This window comes from Haplochromis burtoni, unplaced genomic scaffold (genome assembly GCF_018398535.1).
Source record: "Haplochromis burtoni strain Fernald_Lab_line unplaced genomic scaffold, NCSU_Asbu1 Contig_250, whole genome shotgun sequence".
Taxonomy (NCBI): Eukaryota; Metazoa; Chordata; class Actinopteri; order Cichliformes; family Cichlidae; genus Haplochromis; species Haplochromis burtoni.
In genome coordinates, this window is record NW_024582611.1 from 493,887 (window position 1) to 521,297 (window position 27,411).

Consider the following 27,411-nt stretch of genomic DNA (forward strand, 5'->3'; position numbering starts at 1 on the left):
CTTCTCCACAAAGCTTTGTTACTAGTTCTTGCTAGTACTACAATTAGCATACAGTCATGTAAATAATGTATAAAACATGACTCGGCACATAACCTTGAATAACACCTATGCTCAGAGACAAGGTGAAGGATGTTTGGTTGTGCATCCTTACAGTCTGGGGTCTGTTTGGTAGAAAGTCCAGTATCCCACTACAGAATGTTGTGATGAAACTGTCATGTCTGTGTGTAGGCAGGCAGGAAGAGAGGACCCAAAATGCAGGACTCACTGAGGCGGAAGTAATTCAGAACACACAGCTTTATTGCTGGTAAGAAGCAGAACAGAAAAACACTAACTAAACTGGAAGAACATAATAAGTAGGCAGGAAGGCTGGCTGGCTGGCAAACGGAACACACAGAGGAAGCGAGGGTGAACAGACGTTAACGATGCGACACCGAGTAGGGGAAGACACAGGCACTAAATACAAGAGGTGAACGGAGCGAAGAAGAAACAGCTGGGAGACATGGCTGACGCTGATTACACTGACGAGACAGGGAGAGCACAAAGCTGAACGCACTGACAAAGGACACAGACCTACAAAATAAAACAGGAAGCACACGCCAGACAGAGACAGACTCGTAAACAGGCATAATGACGTCATGGGCAAACAGAGGGACATACGGGCAGAGAAGACTAAGCACAGGCAACTTAAACCAAACATAAGGGCAAGATAACAAAACCTAAACCAGAAATGATCATCATCGTCATCAACATCATCATCATCAGATAACTAAAGAATCAGAATATAATCGTAATCAAAACAGTACCACCAGAGAATAACTAATCCATAATGCAAAAATAAACCAAAACATAAGAAACTCAAAATGCTGGGTCGACCCGACCCAGGACCGTGACAGAAACAAAGATGGAGGAGTATACTAGGTGTCCCTCTGCTTCCTAGAAAAAAGTCAGAATTCTGACTTTTTTCACCAGTTTCTATTCTCCTCGATGTGCTATGCACAGTCTAGAAATGGCAAAATATTATTCTTTCCAACGAGTTGATTTGAACCATGAAGGCTACTCCTCCTCGGGTTTTGATTTTGACCCAGGTGCCAGCCACACCAGTGGCTAAGTGCTGTCCCCTTAAAAAAGACAATAACTTTACTTTACACTCTTTTGACTACCATGACCTTAATGACTGAGATCCTATAAAGAATGCATGAATTTTTTTTTGCTTCAAGTCTAAATTGATTTCTTTTTTTTGGCATGATGATTTCTCAAGTGACCACTCAAACCCCTGCTGAAATTTCTGTACTGTGTGTAAATTGGAAGAGAATCCTCAGTTTAGATTACATCAGATTACAGATGAGTCTCGATATATTTTCTAATACTGTGTACAGTACTAGAGTACAATATATGGGTAGATACAGCCTTTCACTAACTTCTCCTTCAAATGCAGCAAGTGTCAGATACCTCCATAAAATGGCAATTCAAGTAAAGTTTAAATTATATTAAATGATGCCCATTTGATGTTTGTTATGGATTAGCCTTAACTATTTTAGCCTGATATCTGAATGTAACTTGCATTAATCAGGTCTGTATTTCTTTATGTAACTCTACATGTTTCAGACTAATATCTATGTAGCTCTTGCTTGTACTATTTTGTAAAACATTTCCCACACATATAATATGAAGACATATTAAATGCAGTACTTTAACTACACAATGTAATCTGTATTTAATTACCAGACCTGTATATATTTCATACACCTAGTCAGTATTAACAGTTAAAACTAACCAGTGTAGGACTCTAGTCTGTTTCCAACAATTATATACTTTCTTAATCACTTCAGACTATTTATTTTCAGTGATTGTGCTCACCAGGTGACACTCTGACGTTTTACTCAGTGCTGTTAAATGTCCCTTGGCAGTTCCAAACTGAATCAGGTTACTTGTAACCACCTTTCATTATCAGAATATCAAGGTGTTGCCTTGTACAAGTATGACAACAGAGTAAAGGTGATGTCTGATACAGTTACTGATAAATGACCAAACACTGAGCATTCCCTGGATTCTTTATGCTCTGTTGCATCTGTGCAAGCTCCATGCATTGTCTGAACCTTCAACAACAGAAAAAGGTCATACAAGTCTCAGGTGGTTTTATGTCTAATCTAAGCGAGAATCCGCATTAGTTGTTTTGTTATTATTGGGATGTTTTTCCACTTGGATTAACCAGGCACGTACAGGACACCCAAAGATCTAATCATTGTCAGTGATAAATATCAAGTTGAGCTAATCATCCTGATCTACATGTAGAAAATGTTCACAAGATGTGATGGCAAGGATATCACTTGCTATGCAGGGCAAGGAGCAAATGGTGGCAAAGGGCACATTGCCTTAACTAGTTGAAAAAACAGAAATGTGTGGATTTTGGTCCATTATCAAAAAAACTGACAGTGGGTTTAAATTAAGATGCGGTTAATAGACTTACATAGAAAAAAGCAGTTTGTGTGAATGAGTGAATGAGTAAAAACTGCTGAGTCATAACCACAGAATCAAAACCTGTATGCTTTAGGGACAAAATCAATGGACTACAGTTCTTAATTTTTGAATTCGGTTATTTTTTTCTGCATGATTGCCACAGGCATATGAAATCAAGCAGCAAACCATGGAGTCTACCTTTACAAGTTTTTTAAATAATTTCTTGTCCTAAAGAGCTCACAGCATTAGTACAAGCTGCGTTATTCCAACAGTGGTGTTTCCACCTCAAACACTCACATTATTATAATTGAGAACTGTCACTGTTCTTCCTATGTACATGTACGTTTAAAGAATGTGGCGTAACTGTCAGGTGTGTAGATTATTTGTTAAGGTCTAAAAGATGATGTCTACCCTATAAAATCTGTGAAATGAATTTTCTGAAACTGGGTTTAAATATGAAAGGACCTTTTGAATAAAGGCAGGACATATTCCCTTATTTCAAAGATTCAAAATTGAAGAAACAAATTAAATCAAGCTTTTCAACAAATATGGTTTGAATTTCACTATGAAGTGCGGTTCCATGCTTAGGTTGCCTGTACTTTGTTACATTTTCTTCACTTTAAAGTTAGATTAAAACAGTTTACGGTCTTTTTTCCAATCAATCAATATCCGTAAAGAGTCTTCAGCTAATGTTTGCTTTTATTTAAAGTTTACTGTCATATTTCCCAACAGTAGTACTTATTCATTGTCCCGTAAAGTGATCATCAAAATTAACGATAAGAACATCAACTGTTTTTTGTCCAAAATATGAAGCTTACATTTTAATATATCTCTACACAGACTACTTATCAGATGCAATAAGTATTTTATAAAAACAAAAAACAATCAGGAATTGAAACATTTTTATCATTCTGAAAAAAGAGACAAGCTGTGCTAAAAAATGGTTATATAGTGCAATAAAGTGTTTTCTGTAAATAACAAATACATCTGAGCCAAAGACATTTTGTGCTTTTCGCGAGATTATTGACACCAGTGATTGTTTTTAAATGGAAAAATATGCATTACTTCCTCCAGTAAAAATGGCATGATGCAAATTAAACGAGATCTTTACCTAACTGATTTATATGATTAGTTTACATTCATCCATGTTTTTACTTAGCAGGCAAAATTTTCTGCAGTTAAAAAAAAAAAAAGGATTGACAGTGATTTTAGAACATATTAATCAATTTGTAATAATTTGAGTATATTATGTTATATGGAACTACATAAGTGTCATCTATCATGCAGCTATAACAAAAGCATTTGTTTATTAAAGCTTTAAAACCAAAAGCTATCAAAGTTAAATCAAACTGACATTCAGGTAAAAGAGCCCGTTTCATAAAATGCTGCAAGACTTATCTCCGTCAGCTTTCTGTACATATTCTGCTATCCAGTCATTGATTTGTTTATCATGTTCTAGCTGTAGTTGGTTGATATCTTCTTCAATTGGCTCGCCCTCATTTCCTATAGAAAGATTGTAATTCAGCTCATCCATTTCTTGTTCCTGTTTTTTCTTCAGTCTGTCAAAGTCTCTCTTGTATTCTCTCTTCATGAGCAGATGTTTAAGTATGATGGCGTTGCTTTTTTGTTGTTTTTGCTTCATGTCTTCCATCTCACTGTCATGCTTTGCTCTCAACGCTGCAAAATCTACTGAATATTTCTGTCTGAACTCATTGAATTCTTCTGCTTGCTTTCTGGCTTCTTCTGCAATTTTCTTCTTCATTTCCTTGACTTTTGCCTCATAGATATCCTGCGCTAATTTCCAGTCTCTCTCCTCTTGTTCTCTCCTGAGTCTATCTTGTTCTTTTATTTTGCTTTCATATTCATTTCTTTCCTCATCATATTCTTCTTTGAGCTTTATAAGCAGCGCTTGTTCCTCCTCTTTCCTCTGTTTGTCTTCTTGATTTCGTTTCTCCCACCATTCTTTGCGTTCTTTTTCCCAAGCTTCGCGTTCTAATTTCATCTCTTCTCGGTTTTCCATCAGCTTTCTGTCAGCATGTACATTTTTTTCACATTCTGATTTTATTTTCTGCTCAAGAGCTTCAAGTTTTTCTTCCCACTGCATTCGGAGTTTTTCTTCATATCTTATTGATGCTATGGTCTCCTGTTCTCTCTTTTCCTCCTCTCTCTTTGTCTTCTCTTGTTCCTGGTTAATCAGTTCTTCCTTCTCCTTCAGTACTTCTTCTTTTTCTGCTCTTTCTTGATCAATTTGTTTCTTTTTCGCCTGAATTTCTTCATCGCGTTTCCTTTGAAGTTCTTCCATCTCTTTCTCCATATCTGCTTCTTTCTCTTTTAGGATCCTCTTCATTTCCTTTTGTATGGCTGCCTCAGCTTCTTGGAACATCTCTGTAGTGTAGCAGCTGCCACCATTTTTCTTCACCATTGTTTGTACTTTGTCTAAAAGCTCTGCGACTTGTGAATGATTATTTTGATCTCTGTTGTTGAAAACATGGTATCTTCCTCCACAGTCGTCAATCAGTTTTTTAACAAAGTCATCGCTGACTTCTTCCATGTAACTCTCTATTGTTTGATCTTGAAGATCATCCCCTCTGGTGAATATAACAATAATGAAGTCTTCTGATTTCTTGCCAAAAAACTCCTTGATGAGCTCTACTGTGTCTTTTTCTTCTTTGGTAAATCGACCAATCTGCACTACCAGTAAGAACGCGTGAGGTCCTGGAGACAACAAGCTGATGCATTTCACAAGCTCCTGTTTGACTTCATGGTTGGACAGAGTCGTGTCGTACAAGCCTGGTGTGTCGACCACAGCAACTGGATGGCCGTCGACCACTCCTTTTGCTTTTTTGCAAACCTCTGTCACTGACTTCATGCAGGTTTTAGAATAAAAGCATTTTTGGCCTAAAATGGTGTTTCCAGTTGCACTCTTCCCACAGCCAGTCTTCCCAATCATCACTATCCGGAGAGCATCTGGGCTGTGGTTGGGATTATCAAAGGATTCTGTCTTCTGTGAAGGGTTTCCTTCGAATTTAATCAATCGAGGCTTAACAAGCATTTGTCTTGTGAAGCACTTAGATCCCATAGCTGTCATCTTCTCCATAGTGTGCAACACCTCAGAGACCTGCTGCTTGTCTTTGATGTTGAAGATGATGTTTCGTCCTCCACACTTCTGACAGAGCTCCTGGATGTTTCTGTTTTCACTAACAAAGTTGACAACAACTGGATCTGTGGGATCTGATTCCACTGCAAAAAGAATCATGGTGAAGTCGATGACCTGAGATCCAAATTCATTCTGGATGATCTCTAACTCTCGCTTGTTTTCGTCACTGAGGGGTCCCACAGGAAGGACCAGGATAAAGGCATGGACACCTTCGGGATTCCAGAGAGAAACACATTGCATTTTGCAGCTCTTTATTGCCTCAGGAGATTTTCCATACAAAGCAGGCATCTCTACCAGCGACACTAAACGTCCACACACCTGTGTCTCCTTCTTAACACATTCTGAGGAGTCAGCAGGTTTACCAAACTGGTGTTTTCCTACAATGGCATTGGCTGCTGAACTCTTCAGAACTTCATATGTCCCACACAATACCAGGTTAAGAGGCGGTTTAAAAGTGACTGTTGTGGTGTCAGCTTCTTCACCTCTGTTTAGATAGCCTCCTCTGTTTTCATTCACTATGCTCTCCATCTTTTCCATGAGTTCTTGAAGATCCTTTTCTGGCAGATCTTTTTAGTCAAAGTTGATTCTCTGCTGCCTTTGTCTACAGTCCTGTATGAGTCGATCCACAGCTGAAGTTTTTTTCTCCTCACTATGCGTCAAAATGACCATTGCATATTTAAAAGCATCTTGACCAAAGAATCTTAGGATGAGCTTTAGTTTTTGTCTGTCTTCTTCACTGAATTCAGAAGGCTTTATCAACAGGAGCAGAACATTTGGTCCAGGGGGGCAAAGAGCCACACACTTCTTCATTTCATGCTTCACCTTCTCTCCAGCTAAACTGAAGACATCTGAAGTTTTCACTATTGTTAGGCGTGTTTTCCTATACTGTCCTTGAGTGACTGTAGTGGATGGGGACACCTTTTGCAGAAGATCCCCAGTCAAATCTTTTTTCCCAGTCATGAAGTTGGTTAGAATTGATTTTTTACTTTGAGTCTTTCCAAAAACCAGAATCCGAAGTTCATATGCTGTAAATCAACAAAAAAATTATTACATGTTTTCCAGCACATACATACATATTTATATCTTTTATTTCTTTTATTCTTTTTTAACTTTAATGTTTTTTTAATTATTTGTAAAAAATATCTTCTCTTTACGGGGAAGTGTTCAAATAATCTTTTTAAACTCTCTTATCCTTCTCCCCAAAACCACTGTGAAGGTTTGAACACCAGCCTTTTTAAATTTTTGGTGCATCAAATGATAATGTGCTAAAGCTGCTTGTATGTCTCACTAATGCACAAGGGGGCACATTTAAGAAATGTGGGGAGAGTTGATGCTTTTTATAGCTGTAGTAATTGTCCTTCAGTTTGTAAATTAGAAACGTGTAACATGTTCGGGATAAGTGTCAAACAGCTTCAAAGTTTCTAGATTCGGATGTTCATAATACATAAAATGCATATGTGTTTTGGTCAGGGTTGGACTGGGTCAGAAAATTGGTCCTAGCATTTTTTAATCCCATTATGTCCCTTCATCGTTGTCTTAGCCTGTGAATTTCACATTCCTTGATTTCTTCCTCACTTCTCCACAAAGCTTTGTTACTAGTTCTTGCTAGTACTACAATTAACTGCACCTATTTTTAGTTTCTTTTTATTGTTTTCATTTTGTTTTCCAGCTCCACCTCTCCGCCACTTCTTCCTGACGAAACTAATGCGTATGCAAGATTACCAGTCCAGCCCTGGGTTTGGGTAAAGTCATAACTGTCCCTACTGCCAACATAACTAGTGTTTCTAACTGTCATTCTAAGTGTGTTAACGGGAGTTAATAATTTTCTTTGTCACCTTTATCCTCCCTAACGCATCCTTATTTTCTTGTGACTTTTGCCTAGCACTGGGCTTAACCTGGATTTTAGCTGTCCTCGTCATGCTCAGATACTTGCATTCTTTCTGTCTTGCTATCTGTGTTATGTTCTGATAAATCTCGCCAGACTCACCGCGTGATGAAAGAGGTTGTGATGCCATAGCGCCACTGTGATAGAAATATGAGGAATCGGTTGGTGACTGTTGGATGAAAGAAAAAGGAAGAGAAAGTTGTCATCTAATAATAAACCATGAGACAAAAAGAATCTGAATACATGGACCTTTAGAAGAAACCTTAAAACTCCAGTGGGCTCTATCGTGTGGTGGATATGATGCCACAGGAGCAGGTAGAATAAGTGCAATATCATTGCCACTATAGGATCAGCCTGTGGATAGCATGGCTACAAATATTCTCCTTATCAGATTTGATAATAATGGCTCAGGTACTGGAGTACAAAATATATGTTTTATTTAATAATTGCATAGTGTCATTACATTGTTTTCCCTATGGTTATGAGAAGTCAAAAAGTTTTGACAAGACCTGAGAATGTGTTGTATATGTAATATAGTGCAGTATAGTGGTGTGGTAAAGGTCTGTCAGTGAGTGCAATAATATTATAAGGCAGAACTGGCAGTTGTATAAAAAAAATGGATGTTTAAAAAATGCAAACAATCATCAGAACAGTTTGGTATCAAAAGGCTTCCAACTAAAGTTGAATTATGAAAATAAATAAAGTAAGTCTAAATTATTTATTTATACTGGTGAACCTTATATGTAAATTCAGCTTGGAGAATTAAAGTCAGCTTCTTTGTACGTAGGATTTAAAAACTGACATGTCTGGTATTGCTCGTATCATGTTGTAGAACATTCACCCCAAAGTATAATATGAATATATACAAAATGTGGTACTTTAACTTACCTGCATTTCTGTCATATACTTAATTAATATACACAGTTGTGACTAATCTATTTAAGACCACACTCTTTTTGTAGCACAATTACAGATTTTATTAAGGACTTGAGTCTACCATGACCTACAAAACCGAGAACAGATGCAGTTATAGGTTTTTATATTCATTGCTAAATTAATAAAATATTCATTAATAAAATCTCTTTGTGAATGTACTTACCGGGTGAAACTGCTGATCGTCTTCAGCGGTTTTAAATGTGCCTTTGCAGATCCAAACTGCATCAGGTCACTCGAAAGTACCTTTTATTAACAGAATTGGGAGGTGTTGCCCTGTACAAGTATGACAGCAATGTAAAGGCTCTATCTGATAGAGTTAGAGCATTCTCTGCATTGTTTATGCTCTGTTGCATTTTAGCATAAAGAATTTATCTTTCAGTTGAAGTCTATCATAAAGGCTCCATCCACCGAGTGAGTCTTCAAAACATCTTCCTTCCTAAAAAAAGGTGATACAGGTCAGCTATCAGTCATAGGCATGGTTTCATAATTTTATACTTAATCCATTTTAGCATGCTAATTAATTTTTTGGATGAGTCTTATTTTGATCAACTAAAACATACAGGACATGTAAAGGTCTTATCTAAGACTCCAATCACTGATGACTGTTTCCTGTTTGATGAGTGTCAGCTCGAGTCACGTCGCCATTCTGGCTTACAGCTAGCAAATGTTTACTAAAATATTATTGAGAGTGCTTCACATGCTACCCAGGGCAATGAGCAAACCATGGGCCAAAAGAAAGGGGCTTAACTTGTCTAACTGAAGGGAAGAAAACTGAAATCTGTATATTTTGGTCCATCTGTAAAATACCATGCACGCTGTAAGATCAAGAGTTCTAAGAAAGGTGTTCTAAAAATGTTCTTTTTCTAAAACATCTCAAATGTGGTTAATGTCCTGTATTTTTTGTGTTTTCAACTGAATCTACACTAGTGTGTCAAAACAGTAACCATTTAATTTGGTTTATATTTACAGAAAATCGATAAACTTTTAGGATTTTAGGGAGCAAATACTTGTGAAGGTCAAATTTGCCTCAGAACACTAGAATAGAACATATTCATATAGATGGTTTTACTGTCGGATGAACTGAATTGATACAAAACCTGATGAATGTAAAGCAAAGCTGAATCAGTCGGTCAGTCTGTGAGAGAACGGGCTTCACTCCCCATTCAGCAGGAACTGCAGAGGGTCTACAAAATAATCTGCAGTGACCTCTTCTCCACCAGTGCTTCAGAACTATCCAGTTTGCAGCCAAACACACACAGAGCCAGACCTCAGAACCAGCTATCATTATAAAAACATGCCTTAACCTGGCATGCCACCCCCATCTGGGTGCCATGATTCAGCTGTGATAAGATACTACAGAAATTTGAACTGGTTTTGGTTTCTAAATTGATACAGCTCTGCCATTTAATTCAGCGAACCATTCTTTTAACTAAATGATACTTTGTAAATCTATGTGTATCATCGTTTGATTTAGTTCATACTTTTACTACCACAGCTGTTTCCTAGTTAAATATAATTTGACCCATACGAGTTGGAAAGTCCTGCTAAAATTATTTGGTATTAAATAATAAATAAACGGCCAAAAGTAATTTACAGTTAATGCACATTATATTACTTGGATTTATGGGTGTAATATACACTATAATATTAAAAGCATTGGTGTCATATCATTTAATCTTTGAATTTAGGTGTTTTTCATTATGTTGCCATGCGTGTATGGAATTAAGCACTTCAAGCATCAAGCAGTCTTCACAAACATTGTTGAAAAGTAGTCTAGGGTTAAGGAATAGGGTTGTTCTAAAGACATCAACAGTTTAGTTTATGTAAAATGTATGCCCTCCTAGATATCCCACAATCAGTTATAAGTGGTATTATAAATGGTAACGTGGAAGCAACTACAGTAACTCAGCCACAAAGTAGCAGATCACATAAAGTAAACTTGTGAAATTAACAGCAATTGGTATGTATGTATAATATTTAGGTGGCCCAGTACTTTTGTTTTAATAGTGTTTCCTCTTCAGTTCCATTTTTCTTTTATGTCATGTTGTTGAGAGTGTTCAAAAACTTTTGGATTATACGAATTGACCCGAATTCATTTATGATATTTTATACCACTCTTGTTTATTGGACGTGGATTGGAGAACATCTGAGTATATGAGCAGTGTTTGAAGTTACAGGCCTACTTAGGACTTGTTGCAGCTGGTACAGTAATTAAAAGGTTCACAAGATGAAAATGATATTGTCAAAGTTCAACACTGGAACTAAAAACCCAAACTGAAAACAGGTCAGCTGAAAAAACCTTTATCAGGAGAGTTTGAAAGGAGTGCTCTGTTCAGCTATTACAGCAATGAAATGGCTATGGTTGACTGAGAAACAACATTACTGACATATTGCTCATTACTGATGTCCTGTGAGTGACATTGTGATATTATCATGCAGTCTGTCATTTAGAAAACAAAAATAATTATAAATGAATTCATTTGAGCTTACATTTTGTTGCAATTGATGTTTTTGCAAACATGTAACCACTCGACTACTTATTTGCGATATTTGTTAGGACAATATATAACCATGTAACCCGAATGTCCATTAATTTGTTTTACCAATGGTTTTATTTTTAGTGTGTTCATGCTTTTAAACTTGTGAAGTACTCTTTTCTTCCTTTAATCACCCAGGACTAATATCCTATCACTAATATCCTGAATATCTCAGCTGAGTCTTTCAGGTATTAGCCTTGAGATAAAATTTATAATGAATGTGTTGACTACTTCCTTGTGAGTCATTACATCCTATCTCTTATTTAATGCCAGCACTGAACAAAGTTACCCTTTTGCTACTAGATAAGTAATATTATCAGATCACTAAACATTTGTCTTTCATCTCTGTGAGTTGTCAGACCAGCGGACAAATCGTAAAAATGAAACTCAGTCTTATCACATTCCTTTATGCACATCAGTGCAACACCCACAAACAGTCCACCATATGTACTGAATGCCTTCACTTTAAAAATTACCATTTAGATGTCAAAACCACGTGATGCTTTACAAGCAGTTTGCCATTATAACACAAAGTGGGCAATTGAGCCAATAAAGCTCATAGACTCATAGAAAAAAGAGTGACGCATCACACAAAAAAGTTTGAGAATATAATTTTATCGAAATCCTTAATAGCAAAAATGAGATATGTAGCATTCTTGGTATTCTGAAGTTGTGGTGTAAATCTATGTCCCAGTGGTCATTAAAATTACAGTTATAGCTGCCACGTGGCAACACTTGCTTGTAGAAGGACTTTTTAATGGGTGTAACCACCTATTATAAAGCTTTTATTTAGCTTTAGGTTGTCGGGGGTAAGTGCTGGATATTTTTTCACACTGCACAAATTAAAGAAGTAACAAACTATATCAAGATTCTATAAAGGAAATTAACCTTAGTTTTTGTTTTTGTTTTTTTTTTACTTTGCATTCACATTTTATGGGAATAAACTTAAACTTAAAATCAAGCACATTTTATATTCACTGTGTTAGGAACACTAACTTTTATCTTACTATAGCTCCCAACATTGTTATGCACTCTTTCCGGTTGACCCCACTTCTGTTTTTATGGGCAGTGATTCTTGTGAATAAACCAATTCTGCCACATCAATTATTACCATTCCTACTGAGTCCTGTAATATTAGGACTTTGCTGCCAACTGGTGGTAGACAAATTAAAATGGAGATGGTATTGGCGTGAGTAGATCAAGCCTAGGTAATAAAGCAGGTCAAATAAAACATATTTTATTACAATATCAGCCTCTGCACTGAGAATTCTACTGAAATTGATCAAATTAATCATTTATGTCATGTCAGTATTTTGGATAAATATTTGTAACTGGCAAATTACAATAAGTAGAACCATATAGTGTAGTGTACACATTCTGTGCGGTTTCATTTTATAACTGTACTTGGTCATTTTTCCCCCAGCTTAAGTTTTAAGCAAACTAATTAACCATGACTAATATCAATAGACAAATCAACTCAGATGCTGGAGAAATGCAGATGAGAAATGTTGCACAAAAAGAAACAAAACATACCAAACTAATTCCCAGAAAGTTGATTCTGTTCATCTGGATGTTTAACTGGGACACTCCCACTGAAAAAGCTATGGGCAGAAGAACAGAATCAACTTTCTGGGATTTTCCTTACCTGGATGATTGAGCATGCACCAAGATAACAAAGTAATTGTAATCACTGCTGGATTAAACAGAAATGCAGCTGTGGGGTGGGAGTTAGGTTAGAAGTGAGTGTGCAGTACAAGCCACAGTTTATCATAGCACACTCTGCAGGTGAACCTTAAAAGCAGAATTCCTGAATTTTCTTTACTAGAAGCTAAGAGTACATACCGTTTGGGTGTTCACCTGAAACTGACTACAAGCTTACCCTGTAAGCTGTGTCTTACCTGTACATCTTTAGGCACTTTGTTACTACCAGCCTGTCACAAAAACCCATACTTGATTCCTAATTGTGAAAGGTGAAAGGTGAACCTTTCACAATTAGGCTCCACCCAACAACTCCAATTAGGCTCCACCCAACAAAACAACTCAAACCAAGCTCCACTCCTTGTGGGCAGGTTTGAGTTGTTTTTCTTCCCTTTATAAGCACAGGTGAAAGTAATTAGTGTCTCTTCATTTGAGGCTGGAGTGGTGTCTGTGAGTCCTTTGAGCAGAGCACTGGTGTGGTGGATCTTGATTTTCCAAAGACATAAACCCCATAGAAAATAATATTTTGATTCTGCCACTGTTGGGTCTGGCATTAAGGGTTGTGCTTTATCTTTAGAAGGCCCAATTCATGTGAGAGCCTTGTAGTTGACTTTCTGTGTTATTTGTTGGTTGGAAGATGTCTCTGAGGCACAGAAAAGGGCCATTAAAATGATTGTAACAATAAGCTAGTAAGTTGCTCGGAATTGCATTATCAAGCATGGAAAGCATTTATAGGGCCTGTATATGGAGTAAAGCAAATAATATGTCATGTGAAGAATCCATTTGTCTCCTTCATATGTATATTACTATTGTCCCACCTTGTTCACAAAAACAGGATCGATCTTTTATTCTTCAAGGTTTTCACATCTCCAAACATTAGCAACACAGAGGTTACTAAATTGGTGTGGCCAAAGAGAGTGAAAATGTCTGCATATTGTCTGCTTGTGTTGATATGTTTATTTTTATGTGGTGAAGTCAGGTGACTTCCACTGCAAGCAAATGTCAGTACAAATACATAAAAACTATCTATTTATCTTTTTTGTTGTTGTTGCCTCAGAATTATATTCTCAAGTTCTCTTTCATGCTTTGGTACCAAAACTGCAAAGTCAGTGATGTATCTCTGTCTGAATTCACTGAGCTCCTCTTCTTGTTTTCTGGCTTCCACTTGATTTTTCCTCCTCTTCTCCTCCACTTCTTCTTCTTAGTTTTCTTGCAATATTTTCCATTCTTATTCCCCTTCTTTTCTGAGTCTATATTCTTCTGCTCTGTTTTTTCCTGCTCAAAATTGATTGAGCTTTTTCTGCCGTACTTGCTCCTCCAGTCTCAGTTGCTCATCTTGAAGGCTTTTTTCCTCCCACTCTTTTTGTTTTTTATTTGCAATTTGTATTTATTTTCCTCTTTATTTTGTTCCCATTGCTATTGTGCTCTCTTTTCCTCATCCTTTTTCTTAATAAGTTCATTCTTCTGTCTTTCTATCTCTTCTTCCTTCTCCTTCATAATATTTTGGATTTCCTTTTGAATCTCAGACGTGTCGTAGTTACCATCAAAGGTCAAAGCAAAAAGAACAAAACTGCTTTACACTGACATATATTAACATGTCGCAATTTCTCACCAAAATTGCTATATAAATATATAAAATACCACATTTAATGCACCTGATAGCTATCAATAATGTACTTGTAGACTTTTTAAAAATTGACTTTCATGCAAGTACTCACCAGAAGAAGTATGTCAGATGTGCATGTAAATGACAGCGACCACAAGAAAAGCAATTCACATGATTCAGGGGGCTGGGCTTTGTCTTTGTATGACATTCCTATGAATCCATCACTAACTGAATAATTTAATAAGTGAAAAAGAGAAACATTTTTTTTGCAAGATATTTCAATAAAAGTTCATGAAAATTGTAAAAAGAAACATTTTTATTAAGCTTTCTTAATTTGTTTTCACGTATTCCTCAGACCTAATTTGGTAAATAAGCTACATTTCTTGATATAAATATCAAAATTACACTAAAAACAGTTATTATTGATACTGAAATTCAAAATGAGGCTTAATTTTATAACTCTGCTTGTCCATTGGTTATTTTAAGTGATGTAAAGAACAATGCCTATAGTCTGTTTTTGATGTAAACTCAATTGCTAACATATTAAGTAGTCACTAAACAAAAGGAACAACCTAAATCTAATTATACATTTAGGTTGTTTCTCAGTTATACTCAGTATGCAGTATAGTGCTAACCCCTAAACTGTCCACAAACTTTACCTAAAATCAGAGAAGAGAATTGTACCAGTATGATATGTTCAAAATCTGGCTTAAGTAAGTCACATGTAACACAAGTGTTCCCAACTTAAGCCTATTCCTTTCCCTGGAGACTGAAATGTACTGAAACAGTGACTGTGTTCGCCTACAGCTCTATCCTGTCGTTAAGTGATGACGTGACGAATCCTACTTCCGGGCCTAAAGTAGTCTGCGTTTAATATGGCTTTTGTGTTGTTAACATGTTTAATATTATGTATTTTCTTCTATTTAATCTCAAAAAGCTCCTAAAACAGTCAGCGATCACTGTTGACCTCCCTCGGCTTTTATTACCACTAATCATTTATTTAAGCTCAGTTTTTAAAACCTTAGGATGTAACTACAGCCCAGCCCATGCAGCAGTATATGAATGACTAACCTCGTATTGTGGATGGAATATCTCAGTTGTTCTCCTGGCTGAAGTTTGGTCCTTTTACAGCATCCTGCCATGCGATTACATTTGTTCCTCTCACGTTAACTTTTATCGAGTGGAAAAAAAGTTAGCTTGTTTATATTATGCTAACATAGCTGTGTCGCCAGCGGTCACGTAGCACATCATTATATACCAGCTAGCCAAACTTCAATAACCCTACAAACGTCACTGCTCTTTAGTTTTCTGTCTTCATTTATGTTGGAAGTGATAACAGAGCTGTACGTTTTAATTTGTTTCCAAAACCCCGCAGTCAGGACATGCTATATTGTATTTAGATAGAAGCTAGCGAGCTAACTCCCTGCTAACTTCTAACTCCGTTAAATGTCATAAATTCCGTTTTCATGGATGCCTGGATGTTAAACTCAATTGTTACACCTGGTAGAGCAGAACGCTGATCATTTTATTAAAGATGAAAGACTTTAGACAGTTTTTCAACTCTCAGTAATGCCATAGTGATCGTTTGATATATGGACCTGCAGCGGAGTTTAGGCCCAGACACAACTAGTGACGTCAGACTTAACGACCGGATAGCTATAGAACTTTCTAGCAGCACAGGAGTGCTTTACATAAGCACAAAAAGGAAATTAAGTCATATGTGATGTAATGTTAGTCCAACCAGAAACAAACCAAACGACTTAATTATTGGTCAAAGCTAAAAGCACAGTGCCTACATTAAATCTTTTTACATATTGCTCATCCTTGTGTGTTCCATAGTGAGTGGTTTTCTTTATATGCTTACACAAGAAAAAAAATATGTCAAAGGCCGTTTTCTTCTCTACTGCAAACCATTTCTTGGCAATTAGGAAATTTATATTCATCATGAGGTTTTAATGTGGGACACTTACAATGACTATGTTTATATGTAGAAACGTACATATGGAAACTTGTTTTCTTTTTCTTTTCTTTCAAAGGAAATGGCCTCCATTAAACACTCATTGATGTGATAACTTCAAATGTTGCTCACATCCAAGTAATCATCACTAAAGTGTCATCATATCAGCATATCAATGTAAAAAGTCATAAGATGGAACAGTTTTTTTCTGTGGCTCTCCTCACGTGTTCCTGGATCCACTCATTTATTTCTTCGTCGTGAGCTTTCTGTAGTTCATCAATTTGTTTTGGTTCTGGACTATACCGTTTGAGCTCGCTCATTTCTTCGTCTTGTCTCATCTTCATTAGGTCAAAGTCCTTTTGATATGCCTTGTTCCTGCGCAGCTGTTGAATCATTAAATCGTTGGTTTTTTGTTGCTTTAGTTTCATATTCTCAACTTCCCTTTCATGCTTTGCTACCACAACTGCAAAGTCAGTGGTGTATCTCTGTCTGAAGTCATTGAACTCTTCTGCTTGTTTTCTGGCTTCCTCTTGATTTTTCCTCCTCATCTCCTCCACTTGCTTTTCTAAGTTTTGTTGCAATTCTCTCCATTCTTTTTCCTCCTGTTCTTTTCTGAGTCGATCCTCTTCTTTTCTTCTGCATTCATGTTCTTTTTTTTCTTGCTCATATTCAGCTCTGAGTTTTTCCAGTCGTGCTTGCTCGTTCAGTCTCAGTTGTTCTTCTCGAAGTCGTTTTTTCTCCCACTCTTTTTGTTCGTTCTCCCAAGCCTCTATTTCTTTTTGTATTTCTTCGTTCCTTTGGTTTGCATATGTAGCTTCTTCCGGTTTTGATTTAATTTCTTTCTCTTTCTGTACCCACTGTTGTTGCTGAATTTCTTCCCTCCGTTTCCTCTCTTTTTCCTCTTCTGCTCTCTTTTCCTCCATCCTTTTCTTCTCCTCTTCCTCTTTCTTAATGAGTTCTTCCTTCTCTTGCAATGCTTTTTCTCTTGCAGCTCTTTCTTGTTCAATTTTAAGCTGCGCCTCTTGGAATTTCTTTTCATGTTCTTTCTCAAGGTCCTTCTTCTGTCTTTCTATCTCTTCTTCTTTCTTCTTCATAATCTTCTGCATTTCCTTCTGAATTGCTGCATCTGCCTCTTTGAACATTTCTGAGGTGTAGTAGCCGCCACCATTTTTCTTCACCATTGACTCAATCTTGGCGAGCAGCTGACTGACTTGAGAGTGGTTATTTGGATCATTATTATTGAACACATGGTATCGTCCTCCACAATCAGCTGTCAGTTTTTTTAGGAATCCTTCGCTGTCTTCTTCTATATAACTCTCAACTGTTTCATTTTTTAGGTCATCTCCTCTGGTGAATAAGATAATGATGAAGTCATTTGAATTCTTGCCAAAAAAGTTTTTGATGAGCTCCACAGTTTTTTTTTCCTCCTCTGTAAAACGACCGACCTGCAGGACGAGTAAGAACACATGAGGTCCGGGAGCCAACATTGTGACGCATTTCACGAGTTCCTGTTTAACATCATCGTTGGACAGACTTGTGTCGAATAAACCAGGTGTGTCCACCACAACAACAGGGTGTCCATTAATCTCTGTTGTTTCTTTTTGGCAGAGCTTGGTTACTGATTTCATACTGGCTTTCGATTGGAAGCAGTCCCTTCCCAATATAGTGTTTGCAGTGGCACTTTTTCCACTTCCAGTCTTACCAATCAACACGATTCTGAGATGATTCTGAATTTCTTTTTGTGGAATCTGTCTGTTTTTCGGAATTTGTTCTTTTTTCGGAATTTGTCCTTTTTTCATATTTTTTTCAAAATGTATCTTCCTATTCAGTTCAGACATTACTTCACGTTTCAATCCGGGCAGTTGAAACTTTTGGCGAGGTCTTGGAATCATTGTTATTTTGAAGCCTGTTGATGCCTCACCTTTCATCTTTTCTACAGCATCCAATAACTGAGGGATCTGCTCTTGGTCATTGATGTTGAAGACAATGTATCGGCCAAAAAAGCTCTGAACAAGTTCTTGGATTTCTCTATTAGTTTTTACATAGTTAACAACATCTGGGTGTGTAGGATCTGACTCCACAGTAAAAAGAATCATGGTGTAGTTGTCAATTTGGGATCTCAGTGTATCTTTAATAGTCTTCACCTCTTTCTTGTCTTCACTGGTTGGAGGATCCAGTGGTTGAACCAAGATGAAGGCATGGACACCCTCTGGATCACAGAGGGAAATACTCTTGAATGCTTCCTTCTTTGTTTCCTCCTGAGGTTTTCCACAGAGAGCAGGCAGCTCCACCAGTGAAACCAGACGACCGCACACCGCAGCCTCATTTTTAATACACTGAGATGATTCAGATTCTACTTTTCTTTCTCCCAGGATGGCATTTGCAGCTGAAGTTTTACCAACTCTAAATCTCCCAAACAGCACCAAATTCAAAGGTTTTAGTTTTTGGCTTTGAGGTACTTCCATACTGGCCTGAGGGTTTTCATTCTGTTCCGGGTTTAAAGGAGGAATTAAACGTGGACTTTGCAGGTTTTCCTTATCAACTCGAGGTCTGTCATACAGTTCCAAATTCAAAGAAGAGTTTAGATTAGGAATTTGAGGCTCTTCAGTCCCATGTCCAGATTCTTCTTGTGGTTCTTCTACTAGGTCAGCAGTCTCTGTAAAGTTCAAATGTCCTCCCCTGTTGTAAGCCACAATTTTTTCCATCTCTCCCATCAGTGTTTCACGATCTGAGTCACAAAAGTCTTTTTTGTCAAAGTCAAGTGTGTAATGCATCTTTCTGCAGTTCTGGATAAAATGATCTATTGCTGTATTCTTTGCTTCACCCTTTTGTGTTGTGATGACCATAGAGTAGTTAAAGGCATCACCACCAAACAAGCACAGGATAGACTTCAGAGTGCGTCTGTCATCCTCAGTGAAATCAGAAGGATTGAGTACGAGCAGGAGAACATTTGGTCCAGGGGGGCAACGGGCCACACATATCTTCATTTCAAGTTTCACTTTTTTCACAGGCAGACTGAAGAGGTCTGTGGTTTTTGCCACTGTTACAGGTATTTTTCTCCATTCTCCTTGGACTATAGATTTCTTCGTTGTTAGACGAATAGGATTCTTTTTCCCTGTGATGAAGTTGCTTAGTGCAGTCTTTTCATTATCATTCTTCCCAAATATGACAATCCTGAATTCAGATGCTGTAGAAAAACACAAAAAACACATTAAATGCCATGTTGTTCCAATTTGCTTAGTGTCATAGTTGTCTTTTAATTTTGTGTTTTTGTCTTGCATTGATCTAGTGAAGCTGTTTAATGATAGGAGTCTTCCTGTCATACAAAAGCTTGCATTTGTTAAGTCTGTATCCGCATTTGGTGTCACTTTAAGGTTTTCATTTTTTAATTAATTGCAGCTAGTCATGAAAAATCCCAACATGGCAAAAGCACGGTGATAAGATGTTGAAAAGATGCGTTTGCAGATGTCTAAATAACAGCAATACGTGATTGTTTTTTTCTGTACAGTAAACACAACCCTTGTTTCAATGACCGTTACTAGGTTTACAAAGATTTAATTGATGATCAAATTTAACCCTTGGATAACACTCCATAGATACCTATTGCTCTGTGGGACAGTAAGGTTGCCACCACTCTATATTGTAATCATTAGTTATTATTGATCTCGGACTCTCTTCCACAACATGTCTTTGTCCTGTCTTCCTCCACTCACCCCCACCCAGTCATGGCAGATGGCTGCCCCTCCCTGAGCCAGTTCTTTTGGCAGTTTCTTTGTATTGTAAGGCAGTTTTTCCTTCCCACTGACACCCAAGTGTTTGCTCATAGCGGGTCATCTGCTTGTTTGGTTTCTCTGTTTCTCTGTCTTTACCTTACAATATAAGGCGCTATTAGGACATTGTTGTTATAATTTAGTGCTATATAAATAAAACAGAATTGAAAAGTTCAGAGGGTTCTGGTGAAAAAAAAACAAGGATCATCAGGGAAAAAAGAGCTGCTAAACACAATGCACACACACACACACACACACATACGTGTTTTCGTGATATATCAGTACCTATGACAAAAATGTGACAAATGGGAACGTGCCTTTCCGAAGGTCCTAGAGGCATGGGAATCACAAAAAATTTGACCCATGCTTCCAGGAACACGCCCATCTGTTGAGATTTTGGCTAGGGTTAAATTTTGGTCAAACCTGAATTTACTGCTACTTATGAGGACACTGTCAGGTTTATGTGACTTATGAGTACCATAAGGTCACACACTGATATTTCATGTTTAGGTGAATTGTGAAGCCCATGGATACACACATAATTTTCAAGTATACATGACTTATAAGGACCAGGTAAGGGTAGGGTCTGTATTTTCAGCTTGGCTCCTTTTGAGATTACAATATAATAGGCATGGATGCACAATAGTAATGCTCACCAGTCGGGTAACTTCTGACAGAAATATCAGACATTCATGTATTAATACAACACAGTAAATCTGAGCTGTATAGAGACTTAAAAAGAGACATAGCTCAAAAATGTGGTCAGTCTACTTTTTAAGTCTTAATATTGTATTGCATTAATTTTGCAGTGAATGTTTATGTGAATAAAAACATGGAACATTATCTGCCTTTCTTATTTTTTAATTACAAAATGCACCCATAATAAACAGATTTATGGGTATAAACAATGCAATGCAGAGACCTGTAATACTGAAATAACTGAGAGTGACCTGCAATACTGAAATAACTGAGAGTAACAAACTATCTCCCTTGAGTATGAACTTATGATGGCAAAAGCCAGGAGAAAGGACTGAGTAACTTAGTCATTACTAACCCAACAGACAAAGTCAAAAATTTAAAAAAATAAAAATGAAAATAAAGTTAATTTTAACTGATGCAGCATTCCTGAACCTGCATTTTGTAATTTTATTTATTCATCTTTCTTTTCAACGCTATGATCCTGTTGTGGATGTAATACTTTATGGCAACCCAGTCTCTGCCTTTCAGAGCTGCCGGCTCTGCTTGGATGCAGGAGTCACATTCCTTTTTGCCAGGTACTTTGCAGCTTGTTACGAAATGAAGCAAGTGCCGCTCAACAGCCTTGACTTCATCATCTGTCCACTTGCACCTTGCCTTCCCAGCTGTCATAAATGGAAACAAAAAAAAAAAAATATCTTAATGCGAATGTAAGATAAGAGAGAAAATATTCTAGTTTATAATGTGAATACAAAATGTTCTTAAACCTTGCTTTCTACTGGAGCACTTTAAAGGAGCAATAAGCACAATTCATCATACTTAGGTTGAAGGAATTAAAAATGGCTATGTGAATAATTAGAGGTGTAATTTCATCTGGAGTACAGCATGAAGTCACAATCCCTCTCTCTGTGTTGATCTCCAGCCATAGACTTTGGTTTGGTTTACAGGCAGTGCAAAACAGCACACCTAGCAGTGAAAAGATATTGCTTAATGCTCCTTCAAGGATGCTTGGGATGAACCATTTGAAGTGCTGTGTTCTGCTGGGAATCAAAGAAGATTAAACGGATTATGATAAAAGCTCTTAATAGTGTCATGCCTGAAAAGAATAAACATGTCCATTGATTACAAGTATATTCACTTAAAACATTTTGTATATGGGTACCTTTACCCTTTCCTGGTGCAGTGTTGCTGATGTTTTTGCTGTCCAGGGTGGTTGAGGCAGAAGCGCCCTCCATGTTGTCCAGGGTGGTTGAGGCAGAAGCGCCCTCCATGTTGTCCAGGGTGGTTGAGGCAGAAGCGCCCTCCATATTGTCCAGGGTGGTTGAGGCAGAAGCGCCCTCCATATTGTCCAGGGTGGTTGAGGCAGAAGCGCCCTCCATATTGTCCAGGGTGGTTGAGGCAGAAGCGCCCTCCATATTGTCCAGGGAAGCTGAGTAAAGTGTGTGGCTTTGGTTCCCAGAATTCTTGGTCCTTGAGCCTTTGAAAAGTAACAGTGAAATATGAGAATTAATGCATTTTTTGTTTGCATTGTAGGCAAAGTCAGCATTGGGCAGTGTGTAATTTTACATTTGATATGAATATTTTACATGTGAACATAATCTACTAATAATACTCATCAATACTCAGGCATCTCCCTAGCAACACATTACTTGCATGCACTACCTCTCAACTTGTGTGCCTAATCTCACAGAAGTGGACCTCCTAATCCTTATATTTAATATTTGCCTTTGTATTGCTTATTTATGCATTTTGCCAGACTTCAATGTATCCAGATCTTTTAGTACCATATTAATGAATGGTGTCTACCATTCTGTCTAATTTATATACTGCTGTCCCTTAAGCCCATCTAACATGATATGAACCTATTAACTGTCTCCAGTCTCATAACTTAAAGATATTATCACACACTGGGCAAGTCAAGATACCTTTGTGTTGTTGAGGGTCAGTGATGGTTTCTCCACTGGAATCATCATCACTTGTAACTGCTTCATCTTGTTGGGGAAAAATAATCAAGACAAAATATTTATATTAGAATCTGCTGAACATTCACAAATGTTATATTCAAAGATAACTATGTTTCAAAAAAAAAAGAAAGAAAAAGAATTCACCATCAGGATTGATCACGATGTCATCCAGCCCTTTCCCCTGCAGGTCAGACAGTTTTCCTTTCTCCATTGCAATCAACAGTTTGCTGACTTTTGCAAGCTGCAGGGTACTCTCTGGAAGCCGGTAGAATTCTCGATGGACACGGATGTCGTGTCCGAGAAAGGTGGCAAGTTGATCCATTTCATTTTCTTTTAGATTTAGTACTGTGGACAAAGTGGCAACTTGTTTCCGCAATCTTGTTGAGGTAAGGGCCTCTGGGTACTTTGCACCACATTTATTTGCATACTTGCGAAAGCAGTCAGAGCCTCTGTAATGGGAAAGGACACCTGGGCGTGCAAACAAGTACACATTCTCTGTGTGGACTTGACACTCACTTCTGGCTTTTGCGAGGAGCTCCATTGCAGTGATCATGTCAGGTGTGAGAAGCACAGGTACCATTCTTGATCTTTTACCACGAATCTCAACTCTGTCAAAGTGCTTTGCAAGTTTCCTTTCAAACTCAGTTAGGCCGATCATAATGTCAGGATTCAACTCTGTGCGATTCCGGGATGTAAAAACCTGGAGCTCCATTTTTGAAACTTCTCCTTGCCTTTTTCTGTTAAATAGCACTACCTGCGTCAAAGTCACTTGAGCAAGATTTCCGAAGGTTGTGCTGTTGGGTTTTTCCTCAAGGTCCTTCATGTACATTGCGGACTTAGTAGCAAGAAACTTATGCAGCAGTGACACATCCTGTGTAAATGGCAAAATCTGTGGTTTATTCCATTTGGCTTGTTGAAGTGTGCCCAATGCAGCAGCTGAAATGGACTCTGACCACTTTTTTTCATACAGAGTGGCAAACTGCTTGGCTGACTCTGCAACATCATAGCGATTTGCAATGATGGCTTTACACTGCACAATGCTTGCAACTTTAGCCAAACTGTGTCCCAATTTCAAAGCCAAGGATGGGGTTTTATATGAGTTGCTCTCCAGCTCATAACCAGCAACAGCTCTGACTGCTTGTATGACATGGGGAAAGTTACTAGGCATAACAAGGTCTTCTGTGCTCTTCAAAGGTGTCATAGCTCTGGCGGTTATCAATAACCTTGCGATCTCTCTCATTTTTTGGCGTATGTAATCATTCCTTTTCTCATTTGGTTTTCTGCCATTGTACAGTGACTCACCAAGGCTAAGAATGTCTCTTTCACTCGTTACTACAAAGGAAATGTCATCCTGATTCATTTCACAAGCAATCTTCCATACAGCTTCATGAACTTGATCAGGTTTCGGTAATTGCAGATGCATCCGTCTTTGCCCAGAGGGAGCTTCCTCATTAAACCTCTGAGGGCACCTTCTCACATGCCTCCAAAGGCAATTTCTTGCATATAGTCCTTGACAAAATTTACAATGACGGTAGTCCTCAGATCCTGTTGCAGTAGTGGGTCTTCGACAAGCAACCATTTCTCCAGCACCAGAAGTTGCCACAGTAGCATTATGGTTAAAGTTTCCCCTCTTCTTAATAGAGCGCAACAAATCTCTTCTTTGGCGGGATCTTTTATCATAACTGAAGGCGCTTGCAACTTCCGGCACATTACCGTGGGCAGATTCAAGGTGTCTTGCCAATTTAGCAATGGCCTTTTTACAATATAGACAGTATTGCTTCTTGTTGTACTTGCTTTGTCTTTCCGTGTTTGGCAAAGGTAGGACTTTTATGGAGCTGTTTTTAGGTGATGTGACCCCTGATGAATCAAAACTGCGGCTTGTTACCGAAGTACTGTGACTGCTACTTCTCAGTGACAAACTAAATGTTGTAGGTTTCTCTGAACTGGTGATCTTCCCACTGTGTCCTGAAGCCGTCTCCAATGCCATGTCATTTAACGTATTTTGGGGAACCACAGATTCTGTGATTTTCATGTCCACACTATGGAGACTTGTGTCAGAGGAACTGCCACATGAATCTGGGAAATAGTCTTTATCTTCATAATCCGTACAATCTGAGAATTCATCAGTAGAGATCTGAACGAAAATGGAGAAAAAGCATCTTTGTATTTATTGATAGCTAGAATGTCATTCCCCCTCCAGTAGCAGAACATTCTGCAATCCATGACTTGATGAAAATGCGTTCATGTAGTAAATATGCATAATTACATAGCATAAACAATTTGAATGAAGAAGAAAAAGGCAGCTGGCTTACCTGCTCTGAGGTAGCTGTCTGATGAAAGGTGACAACTCGAGATTTTTGTCTGGCCTTACATGAAACGTAACAAATTCAATGTTTGTAATTATAATTCATTTGAAAACTAACTCAAAATTATTATGCAATTCAGTATACTGTAAAACACATTGCTAGTAGGTTAAGAAATGAAAAACAATGCATTGTAACTTAATAGTGAGAATGATTTAACATACATATCACACACTTTGTGTCATGTCATTTTGACATAAAATATTGAGTGAAAATTCATTTGTGAACCCTGTCAATCATTAATTATATTTGCTGAGATGAAAGGCTGCATTGAGTTCACATATATGTCACAGATACATTAGTGAACATTATTGACAGGAGGATCTGAGTTCCTTATTCTGGATATTATAGAAACTTAACACAGTACAGTTCTGCTACCCAACAATATGAGGACAGTGTAACACACACACACACTAGAGTTGTTGGTCCAACCATATGAGGACGTATTCTGAAACACACTCATGTTCTTCACAGCTTGAAACAATATGAGGACATGACGACTGAACACATGTAGAGTTCATGTTCCTGACTTCTAACTTGTCCTGCTGTTGTCAATAAAAGCTCTAAACCCAACACTGATGTAAAGCCATCTATTTCCCCAGAAATCCAATCATGTAAACTGATCAGCTTCAGGTTAAATGGACAAAAACATGTGTAAAAGGACAAAAATATTAAATTTAATTGGAATAAAGACCAAATTGATGCTTTAAAGGGAAAGTTTGGACTAACAACTGGTATAGCCAATTTCCTTCTCCTAATGCTAATGTTGATTTTGGGAAACTTTCACTCAAACTGATTGTTTTAATACAATCAAAGTGCATTTCATTTATGCACTAGGCCCAACTGACTCATATACTTGATTCCAAATACAAAAATTAATGCGTAACCTGTTGGAGGAATGAAGTGGATTTGTCACTCACTTCTTGGTCTGTAGGAGGTTGGGACAGGGTCTCAACACTTGGTGTCTGCAACAAAAGACAACAATATAATGTCAGAAACATTCTGTACTACAAATGCTGACTAGCTCATTAACTACAGATCATACTTGTTTCAGTGAACATTATTACAGAAGGATCTGACTTCCTTATGCCAGATTCTATAGAAACTTAACACAGTACAGTTCTGCTACCCAACAATATGAGGACAGTGTAACACACACACTAGAGTTGTTGGTCCAACCATATGAGGACGTATTCTGAAACACACTCATGTTCTTCACAGCTTGAAACAATATGAGGACATGACGACTGAACACATGTAGAGTTCATGTTCCTGACTTCTAACTTGTCCTGCTGTTGTCAATAAAAGCTCTAAACCCAACACTGATGTAAAGCCATCTATTTCCCCAGAAATCCAATCATGTAAACTGATCAGCTTCAGGTTAAATGGACAAAAACATGTGTAAAAGGACAAAAATATTAAATTTAATTGGAATAAAGACCAAATTGATGCTTTAAAGGGAAAGTTTGGACTAACAACTGGTATAGCCAATTTCCTTCTCCTAATGCTAATGTTGATTTTGGGAAACTTTCACTCAAACTGATTGTTTTAATACAATCAAAGTGCATTTCATTTATGCACTAGGCCCAACTGACTCATATACTTGATTCCAAATACAAAAATTAATGCGTAACCTGTTGGAGGAATGAAGTGGATTTGTCACTCACTTCTTGGTCTGTAGGAGGTTGGGACAGGGTCTCAACACTTGGTGTCTGCAACAAAAGACAACAATATAATGTCAGAAACATTCTGTACTACAAATGCTGACTAGCTCATTAACTACAGATCATACTTGTTTCAGTGAACATTATTACAGAAGGATCTGACTTCCTTATGCCAGATTCTATAGAAACTTAACACAGTACAGTTCTGCTACCCAACAATATGAGGACAGTGTAACACACACACTAGAGTTGTTGGTCCAACCATATGAGGACGTATTCTGAAACACACTCATGTTCTTCACAGCTTGAAACAATATGAGGACATGACGACTGAACACATGTAGAGTTCATGTTCCTGACTTCTAACTTGTCCTGCTGTTGTCAATAAAAGCTCTAAACCCAACACTGATGTAAAGCCATCTATTTCCCCAGAAATCCAATCATGTAAACTGATCAGCTTCAGGTTAAATGGACAAAAACATGTGTAAAAGGACAAAAATATTAAATTTAATTGGAATAAAGACCAAATTGATGCTTTAAAGGGAAAGTTTGGACTAACAACTGGTATAGCCAATTTCCTTCTCCTAATGCTAATGTTGATTTTGGGAAACTTTCACTCAAACTGATTGTTTTAATACAATCAAAGTGCATTTCATTTATGCACTAGGCCCAACTGACTCATATACTTGATTCCAAATACAAAAATTAATGCGTAACCTTG

At 37.5% G+C, this 27,411-nt stretch overlaps 4 protein-coding genes across 12 annotated transcripts in view; 1 reads left to right on the forward strand and 3 right to left on the reverse strand.

The window, feature by feature from the left end:
• The window catches only part of prdm6 (PR domain containing 6), a 147,904-nt gene that overhangs the window by 64,919 nt on the left and 55,574 nt on the right, over positions 1-27,411 (forward strand). The window lies entirely within an intron of this gene.
• LOC102290858 (golgin subfamily A member 6-like protein 1) lies at positions 7-8,973 on the reverse strand. Its single transcript, XM_042227244.1, has 3 exons — positions 8,599-8,973; positions 7,602-7,668; positions 7-6,639 (listed from the first exon to the last, which is right to left on the reverse strand). The coding sequence occupies exon 3, from the start codon at positions 6,149-6,151 to the stop codon at positions 3,833-3,835; it is 2,319 nt and encodes a 772-aa protein (XP_042083178.1). The 5' UTR covers positions 6,152-6,639; positions 7,602-7,668; positions 8,599-8,973; the 3' UTR covers positions 7-3,832.
• Positions 15,830-27,411, reverse strand: part of LOC102298793 (ankyrin repeat domain-containing protein 12) — a gene marked incomplete in the record, with an annotated part of 12,500 nt that continues 918 nt past the window's right edge. The window contains 1 exon segment of the mRNA XM_014338861.2: positions 15,830-19,421. Coding sequence (XP_014194347.1) covers positions 16,419-19,421 — 3,003 coding nt within the window.
• On the reverse strand, positions 20,849-27,403 carry LOC106632995. 7 transcript variants are annotated; one of them, XM_042227241.1, is made up of 8 exons: positions 26,661-27,403; positions 25,947-25,991; positions 24,976-25,029; positions 22,808-24,797; positions 22,625-22,690; positions 22,109-22,176; positions 21,862-22,036; positions 20,849-21,364 (listed from the first exon to the last, which is right to left on the reverse strand). In XM_042227241.1, the coding sequence occupies exons 1-8, from the start codon at positions 26,772-26,774 to the stop codon at positions 21,150-21,152; spliced, it is 2,727 nt and encodes a 908-aa protein (XP_042083175.1). In that variant the 5' UTR covers positions 26,775-27,403; the 3' UTR covers positions 20,849-21,149. The 7 variants fall into 7 exon arrangements, 6 of the variants coding, with proteins under 6 accessions (XP_042083175.1, XP_042083174.1, XP_042083173.1 ...); XM_042227240.1 differs by having other exon boundaries at positions 21,862-22,072; XM_042227239.1 differs by having other exon boundaries at positions 21,862-22,176; positions 26,694-27,403.